The 16,913-nt window shown below is 34.3% G+C and overlaps 1 protein-coding gene across 2 annotated transcripts in view; it reads left to right on the top strand.

Moving 5' to 3' along the window:
• Window positions 1-16,606, top strand: part of sli (slit) — a 119,467-nt gene extending 102,861 nt beyond the window's left edge. For both annotated transcript variants that reach the window (XM_053767522.1, XM_053767521.1), the window contains 9 exons: window positions 363-495; window positions 1,863-1,972; window positions 2,931-3,044; window positions 3,236-3,387; window positions 3,699-3,828; window positions 4,339-4,413; window positions 10,295-10,365; window positions 11,817-11,951; window positions 12,255-16,606. In XM_053767522.1, coding sequence (XP_053623497.1) covers window positions 363-495; window positions 1,863-1,972; window positions 2,931-3,044; window positions 3,236-3,387; window positions 3,699-3,828; window positions 4,339-4,413; window positions 10,295-10,365; window positions 11,817-11,951; window positions 12,255-12,362 — 1,028 coding nt within the window. In that variant the 3' untranslated portion in view covers window positions 12,363-16,606. The remainder of the gene's footprint in view (window positions 1-362; window positions 496-1,862; window positions 1,973-2,930; window positions 3,045-3,235; window positions 3,388-3,698; window positions 3,829-4,338; window positions 4,414-10,294; window positions 10,366-11,816; window positions 11,952-12,254) is intronic.
• Window positions 16,607-16,913: the final 307 nt, after the last annotated feature.

Below are 16,913 nucleotides of genomic sequence, written 5' to 3'. Positions count from 1 at the left end.
AAGAATTCTGTTAATAATAATATGAGCTTGTTAACTTTATGTTGATTTATACAGACAAATAAAGAATTTTGTTCATATCATTATTATTCTTATTTACAATCCTTATTACCATTTTATTATTCAATTCGAGATTGACCTGTCAATCTGTGAATCTGTCATTACGCGACTCTGTCATTATGGGAATCTGTCTTTTACAAACATTCAGAATCTGTCTTTACGCCAATTTGTCATTATGCAAAACCTCTCATTATGAGTTTCTGACAAATCGCTGAACTGACCTTTTGCATTTCTGATGTTCTTCGCCCAAACCGCCCTTAAGTAATACCTATGTAAAAAACTATGATGTGTCTTTTGTTGCACAGTGTTCAGTACGAGCCAACAGCACGGAGTTCTCATGTACTTCGGTGATAATGAGCACTTGGCTGTGGAACTATTCAACGGACGAATTCGAGTCAGTTATGACGTCGGGAACTACCCCACATCAACTATGTATAGGTGAGACAACTCGAGTTCACAAACCAAATGGTCTTACTATTTATTTAATACTACATGTCGCCCGGGGCTTCGCTCCCGTGGGAATTATGTGATAAAATATAGCCTATAGCAATCTTGGATAATGTTCCTTTCTAATGGTGAAAGAATTTTTGAAATCGGCTCGATAGTTTCGGAGATTACCCGCCTCAAACATACGAACTCACATACGCTTACCTCTTTATAATAATAGTATAGGTAAGGTATGCTTTCAATGTTTCCATATGTAATATTATAGTAAATTATAGTTGCACTAGTTGAATGCGATATATAAACACCAGTTTACAGCGAGCACAAACAATCTATACTATTTATTATAAAGAGGTAACCGTATGTGAGTTTGCATGTTTGAGGCGGGTAATCTCCGAAACTACCGAACCGATTTCAAAAATTCTTTCACCATTAGAAAGATACATTATCCAATATGTTGTCTCAAAATTCTCACGGGGCTTCGGTCAACATCTAGTAATATATAGATTTTTTAAATATTTATATATTTTTAATGCCAACCCGAATTGTACGCGGTTCAAAAGTGCCCATAACGCTAGCTGCGTTTCCTCGTTGGATAGCAATTGATAGCCTTTGAACCACGTACTGGTTTAATATGGTATGGTGATAATTATATGTTGGTGAGATAGGACGGCGTTTAAGGTGTCGTGGATATGAATCCATATATAATCCAATCTATATATAGTTACCATATATGTTATACATTCTTTTAATCAATTTTGAATTAATTCTACCGAACTGGCGTGGTCTCAATAGCTCAGCGGATAAAAGTGACCCTGGCAGAAGGGATAAATCCAAGAAATGCTGGCTTGATATCGTCAAAGATGATATGCGTGTTAACTATAGATGTCGACGACCGTGCGAAGTGTCGACGGAAGAGAGTAGAAAACGGCGCCCTGGGCTCCGACGCATAATTGCCGCGGAAGGAACCGAGAATACGCGGTTAAGAGCACTGTCCCGATTGAGTACGAACCTCATTCGATACCAGGATATTTTCATCTCATTATTATTTCAAAATTCATCATCATTAATTTCATTAATAAATATTTTTGTGAAAGAAATTTACGTTGCAAAGTTTGGATACAGACAAATATCGGAACGGTAGATACAAAATAAATAAAAAAATTGTTTGCACTCCGGGAGTGCCGGCAGAAGTGAAAACTTGAATAATACGTTGTAAATTTTTGACGTCTTACGAATTTTCGATCAGGGTCACGCGTGTCCTGACGCGAGTTTAACATTTTCTACGCGTCACAAAAAGTGAACAACGCCGCTAAACAAGTTTTCACATCAAAATATATGTAAATAAAAATTTGTTTCAGTTTCGAAATGGTCTCCGATGGCAAATATCACAAAGCAGAACTAATAGCGATCAAGAAAAACTTCACGCTGAGAGTCGACGACGGCCCCGCTAGATCTATCATCAATGAAGGTAACGTTCGAAGCGGTAGTGGTCCAGTGGTAACATTAGCATAGCAGCATGAAGGTCCAGCTTTTGCCCGCGAGTTCGCCCGCGGAAATTTCCTACGGGAACAGTTATTTCTCCGGAAATAAATAAAATAAATAATAAATATATACGGACAAAACACACAGATTGAGCTAGCCCCAAAGTAAGTTCGAGACTTGTGTCATGGGTTACTGACTCAACGATACTATATTTTATAATAAATGTATATACAGATAAATATCCAAAACCCCGAGCCAATCAGAAAAAGATCATTTTCCATCATGACCGGGAATCGAATCCGGGACATCTCGGTTCAGAGGCAAGTACTTTACCATTGCGCCATCAAGATCGTGAGACAGGTGTCCTATGTCCTTCTCCATACTTCAAACTACATGTATGCAAATTTTTAAGAAGATTAGTTGAGTAGATATAGCGTGAAGAGGTGACAAACAAACAAACTTACTTTCGCGTTTATAATATTAGTTAGGATTGTAAAACGTCAGCCAGTCGTGAATATTTATTTAAATGTGTTATATCTTTTCTGTTCTACTATTTTTTGTTTGTTTTGTGTTGTGGTGTTTTATATTCTGTCGATAAACACAACATCGCCTAAGCCTTTTCTCCAAATTAGAATAGAATATAAATAAGTTTATTCAAAAAACTACAGACACATAACAACCAAAAAAATTAATATAAATATATAAAAATCACATAATTTATTTATTAATGTTAGAGGTTCACGTAGACCTGCCTCGCGAACCGTCATAGCTGGATTAAAAGTGTATTCAAGGAATGCGGAATTTCAGCTACTCCTGGGAGTGCTCGCTCGTAATTACGAGCGAGCACTCCCAGGAGTTTTTAGTTTAGGAGGAATTATTAGTGTAATTACACTACCTCTTATATCCTTCAAAGCGGAAAACAACAATGTAACGTTTATTTGCAGGCAGCAAAGAATACCTACGTCTGGAGCGGCCGATGTTCCTCGGAGGTGTTCCGGAGGAGGTCGCTAAGGACGCCTTCGCCAAGTGGCATCTGAGAAACGTCACCAGCTTCAAAGGTACGCAATATAGATAGACGCAGGAGATAGAGATAGACGGAGACTGGTTGAGACGGACGGTGACGGGTGGAGACGGACGGTGACGGACAATAACGGACAGAGGCAGACGGTGACGGACAGACGAACGGAGACAAACACAAATTTAATTGACATAATTAATAAAAGTATTTCCTTCAAAATCCCCACTCCAGGTTGTCTGAAAGAGGCGTGGATCAACCATAAACGAGTGGACTTCACCAACGCGATCAGAGTGTCGCGAGTGACGGCAGGCTGCGGGGAGGAGGACAGCCCCGCCCCGCCCAGCGTGTCGGCCGTGCAGGAGGACGCGGGGAAACATCATCAGGTGATCTCTCTCTTATCGCCTCTCCATTTTTCATTCCTCCAACAACAAGTAACCTATGTCACTCTCCAGCTCCCCGACTACATTCATAATAAAAGCACCTCAGTCATACGCTAAAAAGTTCATTTTATGGAAATAAATTAATTGAATAACGTAAAATGTAATGATTTTTGTAAAGATTTAAATTTTTATCGTCTCCATATATTTTTTTTCAAATGTATATAAATTTAAAACGAACAACAATTTTTTGTGAAATTTCAAAATTCGCATCGGTTTTGTGGGGATAAATGTGTAAATTAAATTTTTTAATCCAGGATCCATGCGTACCGAATCCATGCGCACGCGGCGGCCGCTGCGTTCGTGAGGAAGGTTCCTCATCAGACTACACGTGTCGCTGCAAAGTGGGCACTGCGGGGCCTCAGTGTGAACTCAGGGCTTCTATTAGTGAGTATGATATGATGAGGAAGGTTCCTCATCAGAATAATGTGTCGCTGCAGAGCGCGCACTGTGGGCCTCAGAGCTTCTATTGGTCAAAATTTTGTTTGAAAACGATCGTTTCACAATATTAGCGCGAGTTCACTTGCGTTTTAGCCCCCATTGCGCACTGATTGCGCGCATGACAGTTGACAATGACAGTGACGTAATTGTAAACAAAAACGACAAAAACGTACTAAATACCGTTTAAATCCATGGATTTAGTACCTAAGTACACTTACTAATTAATTCCATGTATCAATCTCAACCTTGACGTTGACAAAATCATCATCGTTTTGGCGAACGATGGAGCCGTGACACAAAAAAAACAACATGACAAATAAGTACTTACTTCCATGGAATTAGTAGTACTTACTAAATCCATGAGTACTTACTAAATCCATGCTTACTTCAAACTACACCAGCGTCACCCACGTTAACTATCTCAGACGACTGATGATGCCATTCTGTGAATTCCAGGCGGCGCTCGGGTGATCAGCCAAACCAATCCGCCCCCTCGCAGGCTGCCCATCAACAACGTGCAAGCATCTCCTGGTGCGTACTAGTAGTATCTCAGAACTCGTTGTTTTACACACCATGACATTTTAACACTTTCGCAGACAAATCAATTTATTGAGAAATTACACCTTCACAGGCACTTTTTCACGTCAAATTTTATATTTTATAGTGTAATGCGAATAACAACACAACGCCACGAACTCGAATACTTTCCTTGTCACATATGTGTGAATTTTCGAGGGTTTTGACCGCCGTCATTACCCTCCTTCAAATTTCAACAAAGACAAGAAACTTTTTACTACCCTAATTTATAAATAAAAATCAAATGTTACCCCATTTGATTTTTAAGATTTTAGAATGGTTCTTTATTTTGAAGGACGTCAGTAATGACGGCGTTCAAAACTCTCGAAAATTCACCCATATGTATACCTGTCCTGCTCGACGCGCAATGTTTACGTCTTAAGTCTTGGAGTTGGTGGCGCCACTGCGCACGTTATTTGTCGGGTCCGTGTAAACAAATCATAAAAAATATCTCCAGAAAAAATATAATAAATTTGAGTGTACTATCCTGCTTATAAGTGAAGTAATCAATAGTGACTGTGTTATCCAAGGGAACTTTTAAAGATAAGTGACTAAATTGTATCATAATAAATACGGACTAACAGTACTGCAATTTAAAGACTTTGTGCTTTAAGACATTTGTAATCTTGTTTTAAAATAGTTGATATTGGAGGCATATAACATAAATGACGTTATAAATTTGTCAACCTAATAAATTTTAGTGGGACAGTGCTAAAAACCATGAAAATACTATAATAAATTCCGTTATCTAATTCAAATATTTCACACCCATAATAATATTGAACACAAAGACTCACACCAGCTTACAGCATGCTTAAGGTATGCTTAAAGCATGCTTAAAGCAAACATTAAGCATTGCGATTTCAGAGCCATCTATACTTGACTTGGAAAGTTATATAGGTCGGTAAAATAGCAGTGGAAGGAAGATTAAAACCGCAAATTCGACATATGACGTCAACTGCAAATTAGCATTGCGGTAGCGGACTATGCTGTAGACTCCGAGAGTCTAGGTTCGAATCTCAATCACCAATGAAAAATTTTTGTATTTAAAGAGATTAATTATTGAAAGAATACATACAAATTTTATAAGTATAATGGATAATGTAACAGTAAGAAAGAAATTACATAAATCAATATCTGAGACGGACTTGACGACACTAATTCACTGCCATAATAATAGTAATTTATTAAACTCGACAATAATCATGGATTCAACTATGCACAGCTTACAAAATATGACTACGAATTATGATGCATCTTATATTGATGACCTTAAAGTTGAAATAGAAAGCATGAAGGAAAAACTAACAATTGCGGATAAAGAAATTGAGAACCTCAATCTACAAAATAACAAATTAGATCAAAAAATACAAGAACAAGATAAAAAAATTGAATTACTAAAAAAACTCGCAACGGATAATGCTGCTAACAATAAACAAATCTCAACACCAATAAGTAAGAAAATATTAAAAATTAGAATGAGAACACCAAGGATATCCCCATTGCACTTGGACAGAAGCGTTTGTGCAAATACCATCAGTTCATTAAGAAATTACTATGAAATTAATCAAACTCCTAATATTAAAACGATTAGCTCTTTAAACACGGAAGATAAACATATGATAAAAAAATTAAATATTAACGAGAAGGAATCCGATGATGGGACTATTGATTTTGGAGTAACAGCAAGCAAATTGAAGCAGAGGACACTAAAAAAAGTCATCATCGTATCGGATGAACAAGGACGCGGCCTTCGAGATAAACTTCAAAATCTGCTAGGGACTGAATATTTAGTGTTTTGCTATTCTAAGCCAGGTGCGACAGCAGGCAGCATCTTAAACAATTATTTAATGGCTGACCTTAAGCAACTTACCAAAAATGATGTTGTTATATTTGCAGGGGGAATAAATGACAAAAACCCATTTAATTTACAGTTAGATATAAGTAAATGGCTTAATTCTTTATCCAATACAAATGTAATTATTAGTGAAATTCCTTATAACTTCCACTTAAATGAAAAGAAAATTAACTATACATTGCAATTTATTTGTAAAAATAATAGAAATGTAGTGTTTATGGATATGGACTATAGTAGAATATTACCTAGTAGAAACCATTTTGCCTTAAATCTTTCTAGATCTTTACTCAGAGAAGTATTACGCATGGGTTATAAAGCAAACATAGAAATGTATAATAAAAAGGTGATCTCACAGGAAAATATTCCTTGTAGTTGCCACAGAAAAATGTATAAGAATCAAATGACTCAGACTGACTTAGTTAATAAGATTGACAAATGTTACAATATATCTTCTAATAATTCTAATATGATTGATAATAATGATCTAAATATTAACAATGACAATTCCAATAATAATAATAAAATAAATGACATATCTTCTGGTGATAAACTTAATTGTAATAATAATAATTTATTTCGTGACTAATTATTTATATATTATGCACCAAAATTTGAATGGGTTGATCAGTAAATCTGATTTATTACTAGTTTGTTTGGATGAGCTAGCTTGTGAAGGTAAATATATTGATATACTATGTATAACTGAACATAATATGATTAAAGGGGATGAACTCAGTCTAGTATTAAGTGATTTTAAGTTAGCATCAAGTTTTATGAGAAAATCTCGAGATGGTGGTTCTTGTATACTAGTCAGGGGCTCACATAGATATTCAGAAATCAAAGAATTTATAAATATCTCAATTCCAAATATATTTGAATGTTCTGCGATAGAATTGCTTGATCACAATACAATTATAATCTGTATCTACAGGAGTCCAGATAATAAGAACCATATATTGGATACTTTTTTTGATAAATTCAATTCAATTCTGGAAAAGCGTAAACAGAAATGCAAGGTCATTATATGTGGTGACTTTAATATAGACGTATTGCAAAGAAATAAACAAACAAATACTTTTCGTAATTTAATATACTCCCATGACCTCAAATTTGAATTTGAAGAAGCTACTCGTTTATCTAGTGGAAAGTGTATAGATAATATTATACATAATACAAATCGCTCCAAGAGTGAGTTACGTGATTTTGCATTATCAGACCATTCAGCTCAGATATTGAAGTTTTCTATCAGAAAAAGTTGTTGCTTTAAAATCTGGTATAGAATAAAACGAGATTTTTCTAAATATAATCGGTCAATTTTTATTAAATACATCGGTCAATTAAGCTTTTTGAGTACTTACGAGTCAAACGACCCAAATGTAGCATTCAACGAATTTTATGACTTATTTAAATTAATATATGACCTTTGTTTCCCACTGATTCGAATGAAACAATGTACCCAAAAGCGACCTAGATGGATAAGTAAAGGTATTAAGATTTGTAGCAAACGTAAACGAAGTTTACTGTGGAATTATAGAAAGAATCCAACAAGAGAGAATGCAACCGTTCTACGAGCCTATACAAAACGTTTTAAACGTATAATTATGTTGACACAAAAATCTCAAAATGATTATTATATACGACAATCGAAAAATAAAAGTAAAGCCACTTGGAACATTATAAATCAGAATAAAACTAACTTCCCGAAAGAGAATATTGAGGAAATACACGTAGACAACAAAATAATTACGGATCCCATGCTAATAGCAAATGCATTCAATGATTACTTTATTAATGTAACAAAACCGGATGAAAATATGGGTAATAATTATAATAATACAAGTATAAAATTTAACAATTTAAATACAATTTTTTTGACTCCGACAATTCCGATTGATATTTATGAAATAATTATGACATTAAAAAATACTAATTGTACCGGATTCGACCAGATATGTACCATGGTTATCAAAGATGTCGCTCACATCATTAGCGCAGTACTAAGCCACGTTATCAATATTATTATACAAAAAGGTGAATTTCCAAATAAACTAAAAATATCATTAGTAAGACCTTTATTTAAGAAAAATGAAAAATATCTGGTAAGCAATTATAGACCATTAGCTTTAGGATCGATCTTTTCCAAAATTATTGAAAAGGTAATAAACAAGCAATTTTATGATTTTTTTGAGTCGAATGATGTATTCTCACAGCAGCAATATGGGTTTAGACCTAATAAATCTATAAACCTTGCTATTTACGACTTTTTATACAAAACAATGACTGAAGTTGATAAAAGGAGGCCCTGTATAGGATTGTTTATGGACATGTCATTGGCGTTCGATCGTGTCGACCATAGTATTCTGTTGGATAAGTTATATCATTATGGTATTAGAGGCAATGCTTACCAACTTATCAAATCTTATCTCACAGATAGACAACAAATAACGCAAATTGACAGAATTTGTGTGAGGACAAAAACGGAGTCAAAATATTACTCTGATTGCAGAAAGGTTCCTAGAGGTGTCCCACAGGGTAGTGTTTTGGGCCCATTGCTGTTTTTGATTTATATCAATGATCTCCCTCTAATAACAAAACACCATGTTACACTCTTTGCGGACGATAGCACTATATTATTTAAAAGTGATAGTATTGAAAGCACAAATTCGGAAATCATACATACCTTGACATTAATAACTAATTGGCTGAATAATAATAAATTAAAATTAAATATTAACAAGACTAAATTAATAAATTTTAAACAGAGACATAAGAATAATAAAAAAATTGACATTCCATTCCTTAATCAAAATATCTCTGAAATTGAAGTTACCAAATTCCTAGGACTGTATATTGACAATAAATTAAATTGGAAATCACAAATCGATTATCTGTGCAAACGTTTGAGACAATTCTCTTATGCTCTCTTTAGACTTCAAAAAATAGTTAATCTTAATACTGTTCTTACGGCTTATCACGCCTACGTCAATTCAACATTACGATATGGTGTTATGTTCTGGGGTAATGCCACTGAAAAAGAATTTATTTTCAAGGCTCAAAAACGTTGCATCCGATCTATTTTCCAACTCCAACAAACAGACACGTGCGTGCCATTTTTTAAAAAAATTAAGTTATTAACATTACCCTGCATGTATATATTTGAGTGTGCTGTTTTTGTGCATACACACAAAGATAAATTCTCGTTTTATACGCGGGCTCGTAATAATTCAACCAAAATAGCGTTAGCTGTCTGTAATACAGCTTTGATGCATAAAAGCGTATTTAGAAGAGCACCTGAAATATACAATAACTTACCTAACTCTTTAAAATCAGCAAGTTTAAAAATATTTAAGAAAGACCTTCATAAGCTACTTGTTGAGAAATGTTATTACAAACTAGAGGATTTCTTGGAGGACAAGCTCTAAGTTTCTGAGTACATTACATTTAACTTGATTATTTTAAATAATGTTGTCTTTTATATTTTGTACGCCACTAGGCAGAATACAGAGCACTTTCTATGTTTATTAACAACACTTTTATACCTGTATTTACAAATAAATATTTTTGATTTGATTTGATTTGATTTGATTTAAGTTTGGGCACCGCACCATTCACGGACCGCCTTTATAAGCCGTACGCGCCACTCCAAGCTCACTTAGCTACCAGCAGTCGACACTGATACGATAACCTTTATGTGGTCTTTCAGTAGCGGTTAGTCTGGGTCCCAGAGAGCGATAGCCTTTACGTAGTCCTCTCTGTAAAACCCTAGGAATGCGATAATTATTATTTAATTCAAGATATTGTGTATATGTATCCTTTATATTGTAACTTGACACAATATACAAGTAAACATTAGCCCATTGTGGCATTTCGGAACGACCACTGCCGAGAAGAAATGCCGAAAGAAACTCATTTGAACAGTGTTGGTCCCCATTACCATGATTGTTTCTTGTTTTTATTCATCATTCTTCCTCTTCGCAGCCTCACCTCCGAAGCAACAGTTGCCGGCGGAAATCGCGCCCAACACACCGACCAACGGAGGATGTAAAAAGGTAAAATTCCTCAATCTAAGACCATATTTGGCGAGGTCCCGGGTTCGATCCCCGGTTGGGAAAATGATCTTTTTCTGATTGCCCCGGGTCTTTTTATCTGTATATGTATTTGTTATAAAATATAGTAAAATATAGTATTTGTTATATAATATTGAGTCAGTATTCCATAACACAAGTCTCATACTTACTTTGGGGCTGGCTCAATCTGTGTGATTTGTCCTATATATTTATTTATTTATCATAACACAACCGTATTTACTCTGTGATACGTCCGCTACCTTACAAGATTTGAATCTGACTATTGTTCAACCGTATCATTCATTCAGTACCGCTAACCTGAACTGACAACTGAATATTTTCATTCTGCCAAAGAGAAACTGTCATATATGGTATGCTATATATGGTTTGAGGAGAAGGGATTCCCTTAGAAATTTTTTTAAAGATTTTAATATTTTAACTTTACCCTCTCAATACATATGTGACAACATTATGCATGTCCGGAAAAATTTAAACTTATTTTAAAAAGTTGGTGATTACACTGATAGAGCCTTACGTAATGAAGATAAATTGTTTGTCTCCGGGCATCGGTTGGCCAAAGTTAGAACGTCTTTTGTTGGGAACTGTATCTGTTTTTATAACAAATTGCCTAAATGGATTCTTGATTTGCCGGACAAAAAATTTAGAAATTATATAAAAGAAGTACTTTGTAAAAGGCATATTACAAGTCTGATGATTATGTGAACGACAATAATGTCTGGCCCAAGCATGGTGCAGTATCCTCATAACATATGTAATTGATTTATTACGTACGTTCTGTACATTTAGCTTTTTATTTATATTTTTTATGTGACAATTTTCAATAATTTTATTGGAAATACAACTTTTATTTTATTTATTCATTCAAATTTTGACATTTTTATGAATGTTGTAAATTCGTCCTCCTAATTTGTAATATATGTATAAGACCTATATTTGTTAATTGACGTCCTTGGAGAAAAGGCTGCGGTAAAGTTTGTTGCGCCGCTTCTTCTTCACCTGCGCTTTGGAAGTCGGCAGTAGACTTAGTTTAAGTAATTTTTGACGTCAATAAGTGATGTATATCATCCTAAATTGAATAAAGAATTTTGAATTTGAATATGTCAGTATAATTATCGTGTTTTGAATTAAATCAGTTAACAAACCACGAACTAAATGGCGCTAATAATTAATTACTATTAAACTGGCACTCCGACATATACCAGGGTGAATTTCACGAGCGTTCTGAACTCTTTTGTGTTTATTAAATTGTAATCATATAATACACAGTAATCAATTTAATTATCCTATTTTATAAATAAGCAAAGTAATGATAAAAATTATTCTTTATTTTAAAAAAATGTCGGTCAGTAATGAAACGCTACACGCCGCGTTCAAACGGTCGTGAAACTTACCTACCTATGTATTATTGTCAGGAGGCGACGCGCGAGTTCATAACGGAGGGCTCGTGCCGCAGCCGGCGTGCAGTGCGCGCCGCGCGCTGCGTGTCCGCGCGCGCGGCGTGCGGCCGCCAGCACTGCTGCGCGCCCAGGAAGACCAAGACCAGGAAGGTGAGTCACAGCTCCGCAGCACCCTGGTGCGGCCGAAGATGATTCCGTAGAGAATTTTTAAAATGTGTAGGAACCTGCGTGTAACTGTGTAATTATTATTATGAAGATGTAAGCGTTTGTGAGTTTGAATGTTTGAGGCGGATAATCTCCGAAACTACCGAACCGATTTCGAAAATTCTTTCACCATTAGAAAGGTACATTATTCAAGATTACTATAGGCTATATTTTATCTCAAAATTCCCACGGGAGCGAAGCCGCGGGCAACTTCTATGTAAGTATAAAAATATCGAGCATTCATTTCAGATCCGGCTCGTGTGTTCCGACGGCACGCGCTACACCAAAGACATGGAAATCGTCCGCAAGTGCGCCTGCGGCAAGAAATGCACAAAATCCAGCCCTTTCTTACATTAAACTTTGATTAAAATACATTCGGATATTGTTGAAATTGGATCAAGCTCTCAGACTACAAGCTGATATATGAATGTTCTAGTTTCCGACCGAATATTTGGTTTCAATTTCGGTCTTAAATTCTGGTTTCGGTTTCGGCCAAACTAATTTTTAACATCAATGTGTCTCTAGTGTGAAAACAAACGAAAGTTTCAGTTACGTGCAAAATCACGATTCCATAGGTCGTGCACTAGAGTGTTCTTCTCTCTCACTCGCGGGGGCTAGCGCGAATATTATCGAGAATATAATCGTATCGACAATATCAAACTTTATACAGAAAATTAATAATCTATTTTATGTACAGTAAAAGCGCTATGCATTTTCGATATAAAAGTGGAATACCTATACTCGCTAAAACTCGTACTAACCTCTGTAGTCAGTAGTCCTTATTTACACGTAATAAGATCGACTATTGAGACGCGCTTCGTTATCCAATACAATATACGAATCTATTTTAGACACTATTCATATACCTAAGTCATAAATAAGCAATTTCAAACAAACATATCTTGAAACATCTCCCTGTCTCTTTCTAAACATACGAAGATTGATAGAGAGCACAAGTGTAAAGGCACTTTTCTACTGTACCGCTCCCCCTCGGCAAGATGACGTTCATTGAAAAGTGAGCTTTAAAGCGTTCTCTGAAGACATACTTTATATTGGCAAATCGAGAGCTGATAGCGAGCGGTCCGCTAATATGTTGTCAATGTAAAAATGTGCTTTGACCTTGAAATGTTTGCTTGAAATTGTTGCTTAAAAGCAAGTCTCACAGATGCTACTAAGTTAACCTCAAAAATAAGAAACCGTTTATCCGATAATATTAATAGAAGTTTAACACAGCAGTAGTTTGTATCTTATTAGTCAACCTACAATATATTCAACGGGAAACATCGTAAGATATTCTAATTAATTAATTGCTCTTGACGAGCGTTTTATGAATTCCCCCACTAGATGGCGCCATTGGAACTTCAGGTCTAGACAACTGTCAGATAGAACACTGTCATTTGAGTTTGGTTACTGACCGGATGTGTCACGTGATTGGCAATTGAACAATGACAACACAATGAATGCTTAAATGCTGAGGTAATTGGCTGTTATTCCTATCCAACACTTATGAAGAAACGTTTTTCTTGCCTAGCCTATTTATGTCAAGCAGTACTGAATTTATAGATTTTTTTTAAATCGAACTTATCCAGATTACGAGAAACCAAAAATTAATTTTTGGCGAATCGTACTTTTGATTAAGTGTTTCTGAGAACTGTAGACACGCCCAGTGGCGATATAGCCCCATCGAATATATTGCAATAACAACACCCATAATATTTTATGCAAAATTATCATTTATGATATAACTCATACCAATAAAAATACTATTATAGGCCATATTATAAAATAACGAATTTATATTAAGACTTGTAGTTTCGGCCTAATATACAAAATGTAACTTAATATTTTACGAGCACCTTACCCCGGAGTGGCAACCATAAAGTACTATACTGCTGAATCTATATGGAACTAAAAGTTTAGGTACCTATTTATGTAATTGAACGGTAAATAGCAGTGCTTGCATTGTTGTGTTTCGGTTTGAGGGTGAAAGGCGGTGTGATTACAGAATACTGTGGTAAAAGATCCTAGGAAACACAAAATGAGCAACGCGCGTGTTATACCTCTAGTGTTGCGCGTCCATAAGCTACGGTGTACACTTACCATCAGGTGGGCCACATACCTCTTTGCCTGACTAGGAACAATATAATAAATCAATCTTGGACTGTGTTTTCATTGAAATATATTACAACATCTTTACAGATTACAAATTAATTTTTACATTAATGAAAAATTACATTGAATTACGATGTTTCTTAGTAAGTTTAACAATAGTTAACACTGGTGTCAGATTGTAGGTATTCAAGTAGCCTAAAGGCATGTGACATGAATTAAGCCTAACCACAGATGATTAATGTGCAATGATATTGAAGGAAACATTTCAATAAAAATACATATCTAGATTGTTTACCCTATTTATGTACCTACCTAAACATATAGCTTCATGCAAGGTAATATCTACTCCAAGAAAAGGGGCCGTACATCTCATGGCACGTATGGTACCTTATGTACCTTTTGTAATGTGCCCTTTTATAAATAATATTGAGCTATTCACAACTTATATACAGTCGACAATATTCACACAAAATACTTATGAATTTATAGAAAAAAAACAACCAAAACGTAGAAAATTAAGTTGAAATTCGCGTAGGTTAAAGCGGTTTTACATTTAAAATACCTATTTAAATGATTAATTTCACAATAAATTTATGTGTTCATTTAATGTAATTATAAATATATTTATTATAATTGTTTACTGATTTAAGCATTATTTCAATGTCTTTAGAAATTATTTAATAAGATTTGAGCATAACTAACCACAATTTTATATTGAAAAAAAATTCCTATACTGTGTAAAATATAACCTTGATTATAATGACAGATGTCAAATCGTATGAAAATAATACTTCTTTCTCTGTCGCTCTCATTTCGAATGTATCGGTTCATCCTGTTGTCATAGGACTCAAGTTATATTTTACAAAGATAAATAGGTACAATAGGCCTACGTTTTCATCAATGTTTTTATGGATAAAAAAACCGTTTAATTTAAATCGAATAAGTATTTTAGTTTCTAGAACCTTTGTTTAGGCCACATTGTCCCGTATATTCTCGTTGACAGTTTTTAAATTGTTTCTAAAATGTATCTTTAACTAATAAATTATAAAAAACGACAAACCAGTCGTCTGTTTTACAGAAAATAAATTGTTTCGTCATATAAATCTTAATCACAAGTGAATTATCAGATTTATATGACGAATCAATGAAAAGAGTGTTAGTTAATACGGGCCACCAGTCTTGCTAATAGCTCCAATTCTATTCAATTGCATGTTTCTTTTCGAAACTTGTGATATTAAACTGTAAGTCGATATCACAAGTTTTGATCCAAGAATTTGTCGAAACTCTTTTCGCTAATATCGATGCTTCAACAAAACGATCGAAGTTTAAACGTGATTTAGCTGAAGTCATTTACGCAATTGGACCAATTGGATTTACGATATAAGATCAGCACGGTCTTATATAAAAATCGGGAGCAATGTGGTATATATAGGTACAGTATCGCCGCTCTCTGCCGTCGTAGGTTACATACAATGTAAGTCGTAGTTATACAATGTATAACACATATTTTGTACTCCTTAGAGTTCACTTTAGTTCTTTGCGATTTATTCTTTTGCGACAGTCTAAAATACAAATTTTAACAAAGAAAATTAAACATCAACAAAATATTTTTTTTTATTTCAAAATTAGCAATTTAATTGAAGAACATTTTATAACGAATATAATAATTTATCGTGAGCATTGAAAAATAGATTGTAAACCCGGATAATTGCAAAGAACTATGAGATTCGATAAACCATTTAGATTTATATTTATATTCATATCGTGTCGTTTTTTTGACTGAGAGTTTTGTAAAAATCTATATGTATTATTGCTATTGAGTTGCTAAAATTGCTTTAGGCATTGTACATTTCTAGTTTATTTAAAGTACATAGATATAATTAGTATTTAAGACGCAATGTTAATAATAAATGTTGGCAACATTTTATTCTTATTAATAAAACATATATATTGATTTTTCAACATAATATTTCATTCGAAATAACTCACAGTGAACATTAAGACTCTGTAAAAATAGGAAAAAATCCTGGTGATTTTATATATACTTCATATTGTTTAATTATTTTAAGAAATAAAATGTTGTCAACCATAATGCATTCCGTATTTATTCGATTCTACCGAAATGGTAGGATTTTTTGTATGGTAACAATAAACAACGCATTTATCGACCTAACTTATTATCGTCAGTATTAAATATTTTCTGTATTATAATAATCATAGATTATTTGGAGAAGAATCTGTCAAGGAATATCCAAACACTGCCATTTTCTTATTGCCATATCGAAATATTGTTTTTGGTAGATTTTTCTTGAATGTTAGCAGTAAGAATAACGGTGCAGTGCGGCTGCACCGATATTGATTAAGCTTTAAGTTATGTACCTAGGTGGATGTGTTGCTACGCGCTATTACATGCTTTTTATTGATAAATAAATATTGTCATATGCCATTTATAATTTATTTGACGTAATAAAATGAGATGTTAGACAAAATGGCGTTTCATTTTAATAGTTAACTAGTAGCCAGTCCCGGCTTCGCTCTAAAAAGAACCATAATAATACACCTAATATTGCCGAGGAATCACACAATCTACTAAAAACACGCAATAATCCATTGCGTATTTGTCAATAGGATACATAGATAAGGACAGACAGACAACGGGAAAAGACTGTTTTATACTGTGTAGTGAACTCCACAAATATAAGAACATTAAATTGACGTAATGTTCTTAAACAAAATCAACGTGCTCCATGGAATTAGTAGCTACTGTTGTACGAAGCACTTACTAAATCCATGGTA

This window comes from Plodia interpunctella, chromosome 30, assembly GCF_027563975.2.
Source record: "Plodia interpunctella isolate USDA-ARS_2022_Savannah chromosome 30, ilPloInte3.2, whole genome shotgun sequence".
NCBI classification, from domain to species: domain Eukaryota; kingdom Metazoa; phylum Arthropoda; class Insecta; order Lepidoptera; family Pyralidae; genus Plodia; species Plodia interpunctella.
Note: the sequence above shows the minus strand (reverse complement) of the source record. Positions and strands in the feature narration are given on the sequence as shown.